The 17,536-nt window shown below is 37.1% G+C and overlaps 1 protein-coding gene across 3 annotated transcripts in view; it reads left to right on the forward strand.

Moving 5' to 3' along the window:
- The window catches only part of TACC3 (transforming acidic coiled-coil containing protein 3), a 60,188-nt gene that overhangs the window by 24,505 nt on the left and 18,147 nt on the right, over positions 1 to 17,536 (forward strand). For 2 of the 3 annotated variants that reach the window (XM_007496861.3, XM_007496860.3), the window contains 8 exons: positions 3,992 to 4,154; positions 4,306 to 4,451; positions 5,205 to 6,278; positions 7,180 to 7,258; positions 7,386 to 7,412; positions 9,441 to 9,600; positions 16,192 to 16,244; positions 16,763 to 16,869. In XM_007496861.3, the coding sequence (XP_007496923.1) occupies positions 3,993 to 4,154; positions 4,306 to 4,451; positions 5,205 to 6,278; positions 7,180 to 7,258; positions 7,386 to 7,412; positions 9,441 to 9,600; positions 16,192 to 16,244; positions 16,763 to 16,869 (1,808 nt within the window). In that variant the 5' untranslated portion in view covers position 3,992. The remainder of the gene's footprint in view (positions 1 to 3,991; positions 4,155 to 4,305; positions 4,452 to 5,204; positions 6,279 to 7,179; positions 7,259 to 7,385; positions 7,413 to 9,440; positions 9,601 to 16,191; positions 16,245 to 16,762; positions 16,870 to 17,536) is intronic. The other variant, XM_007496862.3, reaches the window with a different exon arrangement.

Here is a 17,536-nt window from a genome sequence, read left to right on the forward strand (position 1 = left end):
TTCTCAGACTTGTGAATCTTAAAAAATTCTCAGACTCTACCTTAGAACATTTGGTTAAGGCTATTCCCCATTTTAAACAATGGAGGTACTTGATCAGGAATGTATTGGGAACTTTAAAATTACTCCACCCATACTTAGGCATACTTTAGGGGAAGATAAAGTTGTAAACTCCTTACTGAACAATGAAAAGTACTCAACCCATACTTAAAGTGAAGCAAGAACAGTTAAGCTAGGTCTGTTTTTAGATCTAATACAAAGGGGTGCTAAGTACCTATGAAGATCAAATTAATCAGGCAACTTGCAAAGGACAAGATTAATCTACTCAGGTGTGAATTACTCAAAAGTATTAGTCTACTCAGGTGTGAATTAAGAATGGTCAGTCCTTTGGAAAATGTCTACTGTGATTGGTAGATGTGAAAACTCAGGGGAGGTGACATAGGAGAAATTTTTCTTTAAAAGGAAGAGGTTTAGGCCTCCGAGTAAATTCAGCTTTGGAGCTGAATTGGAGGCTGGTCTCTCTCTCGGTGGCTGTACTTCCTGAGCTAAACTGGAGGGTCTCTCTGAACACTAGAATCTTGCTTGGGACAAATCTTGTGGTGAGTTGATAAAAGAATGATTAGTCTCTTAAGGCTCAGGTATTCTCTCCCCTTTTTCTTAATTCCTTTATTTGTATTAAAATCTCCATAAGACCCAGCTGAGTTGGGTATATTTCATATTTGGGAATTTTCCCATGGCGACCACTTCATTTTTAATATAAAATCAAGACACTAAAAATTCTTTACAGAATGCTTTCCAGGGTTTTCCTTTTGTCATGATTTTTTGGTAGTCTTATAATTCTTAAATTGTCTCTTCTGGATCTATTTTCCAGATCTGTAATTTTATCAATGAGGTTTTTCATATTTTCCTCAATTTTTTCATTCTTTTGATTTTGTTATAAACTTGCTGCCTTGTGAAGTCATTAGCTTTTAGTATTTGGGTTCTAATTTTTAAAGACTGAATTTCATCCCTGAATTTTTGGTCATCCTTCTTCTGGCCTGTTTTTATTTGTAGGTCATCTTTCACATTTTTTTGCCTCATTTTCAAGCTGGTCAATTTTGGCTTTCAAGACATTATTTTCTTGTTTTTGTTCATGTGCCTCTGTTTCTATATGACTTATTTTGCTTTTTAAGTTCTTTTCCCAGTTGTCTTCAGCTTCTCTTAATTGTTTTTTGAATTGTGTTTTGAATTCTTCCAAAGCCTGAATTCAATTTGCTGGAGTTTCTGTATTTTTGCTTGGTGTTCCTTGGTCCTTTTCTGTTCCAGTTGCTCTTTGTTCATTACCTGGATAGAAGCTGTTGATTGTAATTTCTTTTTTCTTTTTCTGTTGTTTACTCATATTTTTTCCTTCTTTCCCCTCTGTCATTGGCTGAAATCTTGCTCTTGATTATTTGCTGGATCTGTGGGTTTGGGCTATTTCTCTGCTCTGCTGATTGACTAGATTAGGCTGATGGAGTATTAATGAGCCCTGAGGTTATGTCTTCAGCAGCTGGCCTAGAAACTAAAGATGTAGATGTGGAGGCTGAAGGGAGCTGTACTTCCTGCCCTGTTATCAAGATATTCTGTTGCAGCCTTGCTCTGGGATTCCAGTCAGCTGGAATCTTAAGGAGGCTCTCAAAGCAGTCAGTGGGGAAGGGATGTTGGAGATTGAGCTTCTCTGCCCTTTGAAGACTTCTTATCTGCCCACTTGATAGACTAGATTAAGTGGGGAGAAATGGATCTACAGAGCTGGATGTGCCCTGAGGCCAAAACCTTGGGAAGCAGAGGCCCAAGATGGAGTGTAGGCTGCCCTCCCATCCGGTCTCTTCTCTAACTGCTTCCCTACCTGTTGTGGTTAGAGCCCTGAGCCTGGCACAGCTGTGGTAGCAAGGCATTCCCTCCCTCCTCCCAGAGATTCCAGCGATCACTGGAGACTCAGTACAGTAGGTGGGAGAGGGGACCTGGGACCTTCTTCCTTTTCCTTAAGCCCAAGAATTCAGCCTTCTCTGCATACCTTTTAAGTTGAATGGAGCAGGAGGGTCCCCTGGCTCTGTACTGTTTTTAGATTTGGTTTTCTGTCCCCTCAAAGCACTTTGTTTTTGATTGGTGTGGAAAGGTTTTCACAGAGGTCTGGACTTTTGCTGCTTCTAAGTGACCATTTTGATTCTGCCCCTCTGAATTTTATTTTAAAGAAAACAATTTGATTGAACTATTAAATACAACAGAGTTCATTGTAGTAAACAGCATCTTTTCAGTTGGAGTAGTTATGATAATAATAATTGAGTATAGATAATCATCATACACAGTGCAAACACAATAAGTAGAAGTGAATTGTGTTACAAGGGAATCACTTTAAAAGACTGATATATATTAATTTAAGGTCGCCAAGGAATCAGCTATGTAATTCCTAAATGAAAAACTCAAGTCAGCCGTCAGCCTTTTTTGGAGTTTAATTACAATAGGAGCAAGAAAGGAATTAGAGATATATATAGAGAGAGAAAGGGGAGAGAAGGGAATAGGGCTTAAATACCCCTTCTGTTTAGGCTGGGCCAAAAGGCCCAAGCCCTTAGATAGCTGGGGCAAAGAAAAGAGATCAGTCCCTTTCACTCACGTGTCCAAAATGGAGAAACAGTCTCAGAGGCCCCCACCTTCAGCTTCCTTCCGAGCAAGCTTCCTCAGAGCCCAGGAACCACCCGACCAAAAACTCCATCCTCCCTTCTCCAGACCCTCCTATCTTTAAGGACACCATCCAAGTTGCCTCCCCTCAGTCCTCACATCTACCAATCACTCTTCATCAATTTCCCTGTCAATGGAGGCTCTCGCTTAACCCAGGACCGCCCAGAGGTTTCTGGCTTTTGCACATGTCCGTTGAAGGTCATATTTTTCAAATGATTAAATCTTTACTCTTTTGTTACAGCCCTTTCTAAATCCTGTTAACTTGAGTATGGTAGAGATTGGAATAATTAAATTTTGATCTAGGCTGCAGCCCTTACTCAATCCTGTTAGGACTGAATAGGGTGGAGATTTATTCCAAGTATCTCCATTGTATCAATTCTAAAATCAATCAAGACTCAAAGAAATTCTTGTTCTATGCTTAAGCATAGGTCAAAGTCCTTTCCATTGTTCAGCAAAGGGTTTCTGTCCTAAAGTAATCTTAAGAAGGGAAGAGAAGGAACCTCCCATGCCAATGGAGTTCCCATTCCAATAGACTATCAGTAAGAAATTTTCCAAGTATGAAATATCCCAATGGTGAAATTTCCAACATTTATAAGTCTAAGGAATTTTGAGGTTTACAATTGTCTGTACTCTTTACCTTACCCAATAAAAACACAAATAGAAATAATGAATCACTTGTACTATAAAGTTGCAGAAAGCTTTCCATATATATCCATTTCTCTTACCTTATATATTTTACTGAATGGATGATTGTTTTTGTTCAGTTCTTTGAGTTGTGTCTGACACTTAGTGTCCTCATATCGGGTTTTTGTGGCCGAGATACCGAAATGGTTTGTCATTGCCTATTTCAGCTCATTTTAGAGATGAGGAAACTGAGGCAAATAGGGTTAAGTGACTTGTGGAGGGCCACACTGTAATTGGAGAATGAATATGGCATTTAGATTTCAAAGCAGCTTTGTTGCTCCCTGGAGCTCTGGTCCCCTATCCTCCCTATAGAGGTCATACTTGAAGTTGGAAGAACAAGTAGTACAGTTGAGGCACTGAAGTTGAGTTACATAGCTTTGTGGTTCACTTAGAAACCGGTTGAGTCCAAGTTTTGTGAAGGCAATAAATGCTAAAGACTTTAATTCCTGGACCATGTAACTATATTTGTGATGGCCTGTCACTCTGAATTATGTTAGCAATCAAGTTTGTAGAATGGTTAATTTGGGCCTTTCTATTCCTTGTTAAGATTATCTGAAAGACCAGCTGTTTCTGTGACGATTTCTTACATTGTTATGTGAATGGTTTGCCTTTCCAGAATGAGTCTGCAGATCTTAAATGACGAAAATGTTAGTGGTGATATAACTGCAGAAACTTGTGACTTCCTGTTTTTACTACCCGAGCTAACAGGAAGATCATCTGTATTTTGTACATCCCAGAAAGAAAATGTACCACCAAAAAATACAGCAAAAACGATGAAAGTAAGTGTTTTGTGTTTTGTCTTCCATGTTCCTTTGGGGGGAGGGGGGCTTTTTTTTTTCCTAATGAGTGAAACAGGAATAATACTGACACTATTGTTGAAGGCCTTGAATTATTTAAGAGTTTCTCTCCTTTTCCCTTCTATATAAATAGGTAACTTTTCAAACTCCTTTGCGAGATCCACAGACAAATAGAATTTTAAGCCCAAACATGACACGCCAACTTGAGAACTGTTTTACTCTGGATGATGGTACAGATGATTTAAAAAATTCTCAGCTGCCTACATCAAGATGTGAAAAGTAAGTTTTGGACAAGCCATTGTGATCTAATTTAAGATTCTCTTGACTGGATATAGAGATAATGGAGATGAAGTGACAACTTTTTCTTGATTCTAACATATTTCAATTGGTTATTAAAGTGACTGATATACTATGACCTATCACAGTTGACAATTCAAAGCTTATAACCCGGAAACTTTTCACTAGTAAAAAACAACCAGTATAACATATTTGGATGAAATGAAGAGAGACATCAGTTTCTCTCCAGAAACTATGCTCCTGAATTGTACTGCTAATAACTTCATAGTCTCATTTTAAGTTAGCTCTTCCCTCAGGGTATTTCCCTTGCTTTGCTTCCTCTACCTTGCCTCTGTCCCTGCCATGCTTACATGAATATACTCTCCTCCAAAATTTTGCTCTCTCTCTTATTTTTTTTGCTGAATCACCTGAGTCTTTTCTTTATCTTTAAGGAAATTTCAGAGGTAGACAGGGGGAGAAGTTTGGCCTTATTGGGAAGAGATGATTATATTTAGAACTAGTGAATATCTGACTCCAAAAATGAAGTCAGTCCCTAGCATCTGGTATACCTCATTATGTATACCAGCATATATGATATATATTTACCTATAAATATTATTTCTGAGTAGCATTATACTGTAGGATAAATTCTTAAAGTGGAGGTTAAGACAAATATATTCTATATGCTTGTGAATAATCTCAAATGAATTAAAAATTAATTTTGAAGGTCTGCTACTTTTAAAAAATTTCTTATAGAAATCAGCAGGTAACCAAGGAAGTTGACAGTAAAACTACGAGTGAAGAGCTTCAAAGACAAGAAACAAATCCTGCACCTTATCCAGATGATGTGCTACCGGTGAAAAGCAGTGACTCCTACAATATTGACTTGGATATTCTGGATGATTTTAATCCATTTGTAACCTCATCCCAAATTCCAAGGTCTTATGAAAGTTTATTAAAGTCTGAAATTGTCTTAGAAGAAGAAATTAACTGTTACTCATTGGATAATACTTTACCATTTATTTCTGAAGGCTTTAAAGAGTCTCCAGGAATAAAATCTTCTAAAAGCCCTGGAAAAACCTTGGAGAAAACCTGTGATAGTATAAGATCTGCTTCATTGGTTGACAAAAGCACTAATGAAATAAATAGAGATCCAGCATTAAAGGATGATTCAGATGGCAATGTGGTTATTCAGAATCTTATTGTGAATGAAATGGTGCCTAATAAAGAGCAGAAATCATCTTTGCACTCTGGACAACCTGAAGAACCACTTTCGAATACAGCGCAAGATCCTCAGTCTGCTAGTGTGTCAACACATTTGCCAGCTTGTAACCCTGATTTTGTCAACAATGATGAAAAAAAGGTTATTGATTCTGAATTACCAAATTTTCCCCTAGCAGAAGAAAAGCCTGTTCAAGCGGTTGGGCCTTTGAAATACCAGCCTATAAAACTAGAATTTGACTTTTCTGATAATATTACTCTCAAGCCACCACCAAGTAAACTAGGGAAGGGGCCTGCAGTTAAACCTCTTTCCAAGAAACCACCTGTAACTCAAGGGAATGTGACAAAAAACTTGGCAAAGGAAAACACATGTCAGGATAAAGAAAATATCGACCCTCTTCCAAAGGGATCTTATACTTTAGATTGGGACAAGCTTAATGATCCAAACTTTAACCCATTTGGAGAAAAGGCTAAGCCTTCTACTTTTGATCGCCAGAAATCTAGTAATGAAACCACTCAACATCAAGAAAATCACATAGCACAGAAAGACTGTCCTTCCACTGAGGAGCAGAATAGTGTGACTGTTATTGATGACATATCTAGAAATCAGTAAGTAAAAGTTCCTTAATGGGCAAGTTGTCTACTATATTATTAGAAGCTTGAGATTTCCTTATTTTTCTAAACCCATACCTTCTATTATAGAATCAATACTGAATATTATTTTCAAGGCAGAAGAGTGGTCAGGGCTAGGCAATGGAAGTTAAATGACTTGCCCAGGGTCATAATGCTAGACCTCCTTTCCCTAGGCCTAACTCTCAGTCCACTTAGTTGCCCCCAGATCTCAGAATTTCTTTAAGAATTCCATATTAATAATTATTAAAATTGTAGTTGTAATTTATAAATCCATTTATTATAATAATCAAATTCTAAACTTGTCTCTTCCAAAACAGCAAACTTAATTTCCCTTCAAACAAGAGATATCAAACTAAGTTTAACTATTAAGAGAACAAAATGACTATTGAAGAAGGAAAATGATTTGCCCAGTGTAGATCTGGCATTCTAATTATTCCACTTTAGAGATATAACTTTTAGAATCTGATGGTATATCTAAAAAGTGATTCTTTAATATTGATTTTTTTTAGAAGATTTGTTCAACTTCTTATTATCTCTTATGAATAAGTGTTGGCATTACTATATTTCTACTGTGGCTCATATTTCAGTGTGTTCAGGGTTGACATTACTAGTTTGTTCTTTTTTGATCACAGTAAGTTCATTTTCTTTGTTCTATTAAAAATATTCACTTAACAAAAGCCGAGCATGCAGGGTGACTTCACAGATTTTTATTATTGGCACACCTCTTAACTTTTATTGTATCAGTCCTATGGACTCTCCCTTTTTCCTTGAGTATCCAATTTAGATTGATACAAGTGTATCAATAGCATGTTCTAGGCTAATGTAAATTTTAATTAACTATTGGCTATTAATTTTAAACTTTTTGTATTGTCTTTAGGCAGGTTATTATCCCTGTTGCTGCTACTGCTGATAAATCTGTGCTCCCAGTAGTAGAAACTTTGATAGCAGTGGATCAGGTATGGTATACTTCATTATAGCAAGGTTATAGAATCTGAGGTAGGAGGGATCTCAAAGGATGTTCTATATACATTATGTATTATTAATTAAGGGTCTAGCTGATTATTTTTTTATTTTTGTTGACAGGCAGAGGCAGATGCTATCCAACACCAGGTATTATATAATGTAATTGTGTAGAGTTATTATATTTATATTATATATAATGGGATCTTTATGTTTAGATATTACGAGATATTTCTTACAGTTGCATATATATGGCATGTATTTGTGTTTACACACCTACATCCACCCACACACCCATACCCACACACAGAGGTATGTATATAAGTAGTGTTTAATACTGTGCTTCTATTGCCTTCTCTTTACTCTCACTCCCATTTAGCTATTGTTTATATATCTTGTTTGTAGAATTTCTGATTATCAAGAAGTTTATTCCTGCTTTTTAACCAAGCTGTTTTTCAGCAGTTAAAAAATACACTTTTTGTAAATAAAAGAACTTTTTAACAAATGTGTGAACAGGTAATAGAAATTGACTGAAATTATTGTTTTGTGAATCCTTAAGAGTAGAATTAGTGGATATTATGTAATATATATATATATAATTTTTATTTAATAACGTTTTTAGTTATTGTAGTCTCAGTATAAACCTTTCATTATCATAATTACAAATTAATAGCAGTCTAGAAAGACTTTTGAGTCTCAGCTTATGTATTTTAGTTTATTTAAAAATAACAAACACAAACTCTTACCTTCTGACTTAGAATCAATATTAAATATCAGTTCTGAGGCAGAAGAGTGGTAAGGACTAAGCAGTTAAAGTTGACCTGTCCTGGGTCATATGACTAGTGTTCTAAACCCTGGGAGACTATATCTCCCAGGACTCTCTACTTCAACTTCCTCAGACATATCCCACTTCCTTTGAATGCACACTAGGAAGTGTTAAAGGTCTGATTTGAAACCAGGACCTCCCATCTCTAGGCCTGGTGTTCTACCCATTGAGCAATCTAGGTTCATATGAGTATTTTTAAAAGTACTTTTAGTAGTTACCCAGCAAACTATGTTCCATCTGTGCTACTTTCCCTGATTCAGACAGCATGCACCTTTACTTAAATCTGAGATAGCTACAAATAAAAAGTGCATTTTGTTGCCCTCCTTACTGGTTAATAGTCTAATTTTATTTAAACACCCACTTTCCCCCCCAATGCATGGCTTAAAAACGTTATGTCCTCAGTTACTTTTCTTCTATGGAATACTCCATCTGCTTACTGCCAAGAAAGAAAATATTTTTGAGCCAGAATTAACTGGCTTAAATGAACTCTGTATGTGTGTGTGTGTGTGTGTGTGTGTGTGTGTGTGTGTGTGTGTGTGTGTGTGTGCGTGTGCGCGCGCACATGCATGCCTCAGGTAGAAAATACTTGAATTAAAAGTTGAAGGAAACTAGAGATTCAAAGAAACTGAGGTGTACTTTTGTGAAGGCATGAAAACAGTCTGTGTAGGGCATGAAAGGGAGAAGATGAAATTTAGCTTATAGGAGGAACATCAAACAGGCCAACTTGTCTGGATCACAGAATCCAATTTTGAATTAATTATAAGAACTGTTTCCTCTCCCAATTTTATCTATTTCAAGAGGATTTTTTTTTTTTGTAAAGTGAATCCTGTATGTATGGCATTTAGGGAGATTTTTTGTTTGGGAGAGAAAGGAGCCCCATCTTGGATCTTTCAGCACACAGGGCCTATGCAATCCTTTGACTACTTTTTGTGAATAGGAATCATTCCATTTTTTGTATTTGTATCTTCAGTACCTGGCACGTAGAAGGCATATGGTAAATGCTTGTTGAGGAATTGACCCTGTAAATTGTTACTAGAAAGTAAACATTATGGAAGACCTTTATTTAATGTTTAAGTTACTTTTAAATTCTTACCTTCTGTCTTAGAATCAATACTCTGTATTGGTTTTAAGACAGAAGAGTGGTAAGGGCTGGGCAATGGAGGTTAAGTGACTTGCTCTGGGTCACATAGCTAGGAAGGCCAAATCTGAACTCAGGATCGCCTACCTATCTTTGGGCCTGGCTCTCAATTGATTGAGCCTCCTAGTTGCCCTTGTTTAATTCTTTAAATTAAAAAAAAACCTTGATATTTGGTTCTGCCAGGACCAAGATTTAATTCTGAAATTATTTTTAGGAGAAAACAGAAAATTCTTCAGATACTTCAGTTGGCACAAGCATTCAAGTTAGTCCATTGTTGACCACTGACTCTGAACTCCACCAGAAGGAAGAATTGGATACAAGTGCCAAGATAAAAGCTGCCATCTCTGAAGAGGACTTCAAGTCTCCTTCACAAGGTAAATGACTTTCTAGGAAATAAACTTATTTACCTTGAAGATCCTTTAAAATTGAATGTTCTCTAGTGTTCTCTAATGCCTGCTTGCTTTCAAACTTGTTCATTTCAATCAACCAATAAGCATTTATTCAACACTTTTCTATGCCACATAGTAGGAAGGCAAAGACAAAAATTGTAGCTGCTCTCTGGCTTCAAGGAGCTTACTTTCTGCCTGGAGGAAATGTCATTTGTACAAAGATAAGTAACTTCTGGGTGCTTTCAGGAAGAAGAGAACACTAACTTTAACTTTCAGAATCATCTGGGAGTTATCAAAGAAAAAAGTAAAAGAGGGAAATGTATTCTTAATATAGGTGGAGGATTGGTTGGCCAGATACACACAAGTTCAAAATGGAACCAGCAGAGAATATAGCAACTAGCCAAATGTATAGTTTGACTGTGGTTAGAGCCACATTGCACAAGATCTTGAAGTGTCTTGGCTGAAGAATTGGGGGATTTTTCTAAAAAAAAAAATCATTCTGAATGTGAACACCCAGAAAAAACATTTTCACAGACATAGCAGAACATACCAAAATAGTATGGTGTGTGAAACCATGAGTCTCCATTTCATGATACTTGCTTTTTAAAAAATATGTAATTTCATGTTATTTTCAAAATTGTTTTCCTTCTCTAAACTTTCATTTGAATTTCCTTCTGCTTTCTCTGTTCAACTCGTTTTCAAATTCAATTTTATTTTCAGTCTGAATTATTTCCTCTATCTCTCCCAGTGAGAAAGTGAGAAAAATAAAACCTTTTAGAAACTTATATGGTTGAGGGCAATTGGGTGGCTCAGTAGATTGAGAGCAAGGCTCAGAAATAGGAGATCCTGAGTTCAAATTTGGCCTCAGACATATAACCCCTATTGCCTAGCCCTTACTGCTCTTTTGCCTTGGAACCAATATACAGTATTGATTCTAAGATGGAAGGCGAGGGCTTAAAAAAAAGCGAAAGAAACAAATGTTCAAGCAAAATAATTTCCTACACTGGTTGTATCCTTTTTCTCTCTAAATTCTTTTCTAGAGTGGCTAAACCAGTTCACATTTCCACCAAAACTGTTCCAAAGTTTTGCCACACTCCCTTCAGCATTTGTTATTTTCCTTTTTTGTCAACTCTGCCAGTAAATGTGAGGTGGAACCTCAGAGTTTTAATTTTAATTTTTCTAATTATAGCAATTTGGAGTATGACTTGTTCGCTTTGATTTCCACCTGTAACAGTTAAAATTTAGGGGAGATGGGGAGACTGAGGCATCTGAGGCAGGTAGAAATTAGTTTCTCTCTGCAAGAAGTATTATATTTTTTAGAGGTTTATTAAAGGCTAAAGATTAAAGAATATACAAGTAAGAAACATGTGCCTAGGCCAGAGGCCTAGACAAAATAACCTCACATCACGCAAGAGACGCGCCTGCTCCAAAACAGAAGTCCAAAAAGAGCCAAGAGAGAGACCTCTCAAAAGCCTTTGAATCAGCTTAAATACCTTCTCGATCTCGGCCCAGGTGAGATTACAAGGCATTCTGGGGAAGTGGAGCAAAGGCTCGTGGGGATTGTAGTCCTGTATTCGAGTCTATTTTTTATACACCTGAGAGTTTCCTGTTTATATCTTTGACCATGTTAGGGAGTGGCTGCCACTTCAGTTTTTTGTATAGGGAATTAAGAGGATCAGATATTTTATGAGGTATGTTCCTTGATATGGTTATTTTTGAAGCTATTTGATAGATCAGAAGAGGGAGACCAATCAGGAGACTATTACAGGAATACTGGAAAGAGATGATGAGTGTCTGAACTGAAATAGTGAGTATACTGAGGTGTCTGGATATTTCCTCAGTCCCCTTTTCGTACAGTAAAGCAGTCTGTGTCTTACTACTTTGGGCCAGCCGCAAGGAAGTCTTCCAAGTCAGTTATAAAACTTAACAGGTTTTTTGGTAAATAAGAGATAAGGAGGGAGGTTTTAGGATTGAGTATGGCCTAATCACTAAATTCTCTCACTTTTTTTTGCCTCTAAATCCTCCCACAAGGAGAATGCTTCTGTTGCTTGAGGCTCTCTACAAACACTTCCTGCTTCTGGCTAATAACCCCCAAAGCCCTCTCAATTCTTCCCTTCACTATAAATACTCCCTTTGTTGGTTTATCAGGATGTGACAGTTTCAGGATAAAAGGCTGAACTTTGGATGTTGGAGTTCAACCCAGTTGGGCTGGGTGTGTGGTTTGACCCTCAGCACTCACAGCAACAACTGCCTCTGGACCACAGTGTTCTTTAGTCAGGGTTTGAGAGTCTGTAGGATCTTCTTCAAGATGGTTCTTCTGGTGAGGAAAGGTACTCCCAAAGAAGTGGAAAGGTTTCCCTTCTCACTCACAGGCTGGTAAAAACAGGATCTGCAGAGATCTGCTCCTTCTTCTCTTAGCTTCAAGGCAGGAAGAGCTCCTCTGGTAGTTGCTCCTTCAAAATCTTTCCTTCCACATTTCAGAATCTCCTGTCTTAGAGTTCCTAGCATGAGGTCATGCTAGCCTCTTCAAACCAACTTTTACTTATACTTAAGTTCATTTATATTTCCATAATTTGTACTATAATAAAACAGGGTGGCAGCATATGTATAAAAGGAGAGAAAGGATTTAAAAAAAATTAATTTAGAATATTTTTCCTTGGTTACATGATTCATGTCCTGTCTCCCCCCCAACCCCTTAACCAATGAGCATTTCCATTGGGTTTTACATGTGTCATTGATCAAGACCTAGTTTCATATTATTAATATTTGGATTAGGGTGATTGCTTAGAGTCTACATCCCCAATCATATCCCCATTGACCCATGTGATCAAGCAGTTGTTTTTCTTCTGTGTTTCTACTATAGAAAGGATGGTTTTGAGAGATGATAATGGGTGGTATTGGTAGGACTTGACAAGTGATTGGATGTAGGGAGAGAAGAAAGAATAGAGTATTAATGAACCTGGATAACTTGAATCATTAATGTAGGGTGACTCTATGAGGAAACAAGGAAAACTAATTCAGTTTTTTGCTCCTGTCAAATTTATGATGTCTGCAGGACATTTAGGCAGCAAAATCTAGCAGGTAGTTGGTGATTCAAGCTTAGGGTTCAAGAGAAATTATCACTGTTTTGAAAGTCAACTGCCTGAAGGTGATTGAACCTGCCTGAGCTTGTCAATGGAAAATGTTGAAAGGGGCAGGGTTAGAGTTTGGCTGGGGAAGCTGTTTAGTGGACCAGCAAAAGCAATTTGGAAGGAGTTTTCAGACAAAAGGAAGAACCAGAGAACAGTGTCATGGAAGTTAAGAGAGTAGAGAATAACTATTAAGTAATATTAAAATATTCACTAAAGATGGATGCTTCTCTCCCTCCTCCTCTTTGAACTCTTCCTTATAACAAAAGAAAAATAAGTAGTAAAACTAATCTTCAAAGTGATGGTCTCTTTTAGTGTGTGACCTTCTGCACCTTAATCCTTGATCCTCTCTATCAAGAGGATACAACTATTTATTGTCTTTTTTTTTTCTGGAGCTAAGATTGACATTACAAATCATCTCAGTTAAGTTGGCCCTTTTTATTTTTCATTTATTTTTTATTTTTTAAAATCCCTTACCTTCCGTCTTGGAGTTAATACTGTGTATTGGCTCCAAGGCAGAAGAGTGGTAAGGGCTAGGCACTGGGGGTTAAGTGACTTGCCCAGGGTCACACAGTTGGGAAGTGTCTGAGGCCAGATTTGAACCCATGACTTCCCATCTCTAGGCCTGACTCAATCCACGGAGCCACCCAGCTGTCCCCAAGTTGGCCCTTTTAAAAAAAACATAATTTTAGTCATTTTATATATTATTCTTTTGGTTTTGCTTTCTGCTGATTACTTTGTATGATTTTGTGCAAGTCATTCTTTTATTTGTGGACTAATTTCATTTCTTCCACTGTAACATAATTTCTTTTATATATCATGATATGTTCTACAATTCCCTAGTTGATAGGTATCCATTTTTTTGCCCAGTTTTATTGCTGCCACAAAATATGATGCTCTTAATATTTTTGCTTTATGTCTATAGATGTTGTTATCCACTTATATATGTCCTTATAGATGCTAGAATATCTATTAAGTACTTAGCATATGCCAGTCACTATGGTAAGTGTTAGGAATACAAATACAAGCTAGTGAGAGAGACCCTGCTTTCAAGGATTACATTCTAATGGGAGAAGCTAGAATATAAAGGGGAACTAGAAAGAGCATCGTGGTGAAGTGTTGCCTGGAGTTGAGGGCACCATCATGTAGAGCTCCAGGACAGGAAGGGAAATAGCCCAGGTTCAGAGAATGCAAAAGCTGTCAGAGCCAAGGGGATTACAGGGGAATAGAGTGCAGGATTCTGGTGGGAAGATAGACTTGATAGTAGGTATGGTAATGGCTGAGTTTGTGGCTGGTGCCTGGGAATGCCGGGTATATGATGCGTTTTCTTTTTTTGACCCTTGGGATGTATATCCAGGAATTGCTGAGTTGAAGAGTTCTAAGTGGTTTTCCAGAATAATTGGATGGCAATTTATGACTACAAAGTATATTTATGTGCCCTCTATTCCATTTTTGGACTTTCTCTGATAGAATGGAAACTCTTTGAAGGCAGGGACTGATTCATTCTTATCTTTGTATTCCTAGAGCAATTAGTAGATGCTTTGATTGATTTTTAAGGTGTTAGGATTAAAATCTAACTTCTAGGGATTGAAGAGGAAATGGTGGAGTAGAGGTCATGTTATAGACAACTTTTCTTAAGAATTTGACAGCGAATTCTGGGATGGATAAGGCATTTTATTTAATGAGATTGAAAAGCCAGATTGTGGATTTTTTTTTTTTAAGGATATGAGAGACATGAAAATCTGTTTGTAGGGAGTACAGAAAGATCTTCCAGATAGGGAGAAGCAAGCTCTTGAAGAAGATTTCTTGAGGGGACAGGCACAAACAGGAGAGCTAGCCCAAACAGTGTGAAGGACCACCTCCTTATCAGAGATCATAACAAAGGTTCCCTTTCTATTCAATTATGGATTTAGTCCAATTTCTGTCTTGTGAGAAAACTATTCACTTGTGGGAATTGTGAGAAAACCATACTGTATTGTTTGAATATAGTTCTGGATCACCCCTTCTACCTGCTGTTTAGAAAACCCTAACTAAGGACCTAGATTATGCTAGCCAGATTCAAAGATTGATGCAAGGAGTTTTCTCATAATTGTACATCTGAAGCAACCCATATGTCTTATGAAAACAGGTCCCTTATTGGTCAATCATTTATTATTTCCATGTTTTTTGATTGTATAGAAACACTTGGGAGAAGTGGGACACTTTTTTTTTTTTAATTCCGAGAATTAGACCTGTTTACTCTCCTCCTCCCAGCTTGGAAAGTCCCTAATCTTTCCTCTAATTAGAACCTAATGCTGTCTTGTTTACTTTTTTTTAAACCCTTACCTTCTGTCTTAGAATTGATACTGAGTATTGGATGAATAACTTGCCCAACCAAGGTCATATGGCTAGGAAGTGGTTTAGATCAGATTTGGACTCCTGTCTCCTGGTCTAGTTTTCTTTCTGCTGAGCTACCTTGCTGTTCCTAATGCAGTTTCTAAGTGTTTACCTAAAGGTTTTGTAAAGGGGAAAAGGGGTTTAATTTTTAAAGGGTTGGACTTGATTATTTAAGAGTGTAGTCACCAGGAATTTAATTAATTCCAAAGAGATTTTATTTACAATTTATTTACAAAATGTAGAAAGAGTGAAGCAAGAAATCAGAGAGAGGATAAGGTAAGATATTTAGCCTGAGCACTAAGTAATTTACTCCCCCCCCCCCCCCCCTTTGGGCAGGGAGAATTAGTTTCAGCCAACCTCAGCAAAGCCTAGGAACTGGGCAGTTTCTCAAGAGGATAGGTCTTTCCTGAGGCCAATCTCTTTAGAGAAAAGCCAGCAGTTAAGAGTTAGCTTTTTCACTTACCATGTGTCAGTCCAGTCATCCGATCCTTCTGCCCCTCTTCACCAGCATCAACTCATGCATGAAGAATTGAATTCTCACAGGAAGTAACAACTCCTTTTAAAGATGCTTCTTTTGGGTCACTTCCTGTGTCTTCCCCTAATTTTACATCTACCAATCAGTTTACGCTTTGTTTTAGGACTGCCCAGAAGACAGTCAGTCGATTCTGATTTGTCATCTACTATTGCACACGTGGGTGATTAAGTGGGATATTTGCACTTTTGGTGATTAGATCTAAATGGGCAGATCTTCATACTTTTAAGTACTATATTCTAAAAATAGACAGGGGTTATAATTTAATCTTCACAATCAGGGGAGAGTTAAGTATTTTCATTGTTATAATCAGGGAAGAGTTAAATGTAATCTTCACAGTTTGAGTTGGGAGAATTTAATTGATAATCTATATATTCCTGGCATAATAGATTCTTGTCTATAAGTTTTCTTTTTAGCTGAGAATTAAATTTTGGGTGAAATTTATTTGATTTTATGAATATTGGTAGAGATTGAGGCAAAGAGCAGTCCTATAAGTTCGATGTCATTTGAAATACTTTACTGGTTAATTTTATTCTTCAGTTCTAGGCACGGACATAGAAATTGACTATTTGGAACAGTTTGGAACTTCTTTAGTAAGTATAAAACTGTTGAAAAAAATTAAAAACAGTATGGATAGAATTTTCTCCCCAGGACTCTCACCCAGCATCCCATTTGCGTGTTTACACTATGTGCTAACATAGGGAGGATATATTTTGGAGTGACCCCATGTCTGTCTGTCTGTCTCTCTCTTTCTCTCCTCTTTTCCCTGTCCTCCCTCCCCCTTCCCCCTCCATATGGCTGCTGAAACTGGCTTTCAGCCAGGCAGGAGAATTACACATGTGGTCTTACTTTAGTTAGAAAATTAGGCTTTTAACTTATATTTCTTTTTTTTTTTAATTTCTTCTACTTCAAGTTATTATTATTAAACTTTATAAAATTAATACTTGGAGTTATTGATACTAATTTAAATCTTACAAAACTGATATAAATTAAGCATGATTTGATGTAGGGATATTTCTACTTCTGATTATAAGTTCCAAACCAAAATCATCTTGGATACGATTGGATTTATATAACTCATTTAAAAAAAATCTTTTCTTTTTCTCCATAGTTTAAGGAATCTGCCTTGAGAAAACAGTCCTTATATCTTAAATTTGACCCACTACTGAAAGAGAGCCCCAATAAACTGGATCCTGTAACTACTGCAACAACTAATAGGTGAGTTGATTTTTGGGGGGCAGGATTTAATTTAGTTTATTTCATCAAACTCATGCTTGCTATGTTCAAGGTACTTGATCATTTATTGGGAATCACAACCAGAACTAGGAACTTTTTCCATTTGGGAAAACAATTTGGAGACTGTAGTGATACAGAATACTTTATGTGTGCAGGTATACCTGTGCCAGAGGAAAAGGGATGGCTTTCCTCCATAGCCTTGAGAGGCTTGTGTGATTGACTAGAGAGGAAGCCAACTGATAGTATCTCCTGTTAATTGGAGTTTTTCTGGAGTGATGATGGTGAAAATCATTCACTTGACTAGAAAATTCAGATAAACTGCAAGCATTTTATTATCTATTTGGTGCTCTATATCTTTCTTTAGAGTCTTACTCGAATACTGTGTTTTGGTATAGAGATGACTCTTGTTCTTGGCAGGCTTTTGAGCTCTGAGAGGTCCCCCTCCTTTGGTCTGTCTACCTCTCCTCATTAAGTTTACAGACATTTGCCATCAGGGTTACTATGGGTTTTGTTTTCTTTTAAACAGAGAAAGCAACTTTAGAAAACCCAATAAGTCATAGAGTTGTAGTCTACATTGGTGTAAGGAGTACTTGCTCAGATGACATCATTGATTTATCTGAGCACTGAAGTAGGTTTCTAAATGGAGTTA

Source organism: Monodelphis domestica, chromosome 6 (genome assembly GCF_027887165.1).
Source record: "Monodelphis domestica isolate mMonDom1 chromosome 6, mMonDom1.pri, whole genome shotgun sequence".
Lineage (NCBI taxonomy): Eukaryota > Metazoa > Chordata > Mammalia > Didelphimorphia > Didelphidae > Monodelphis > Monodelphis domestica.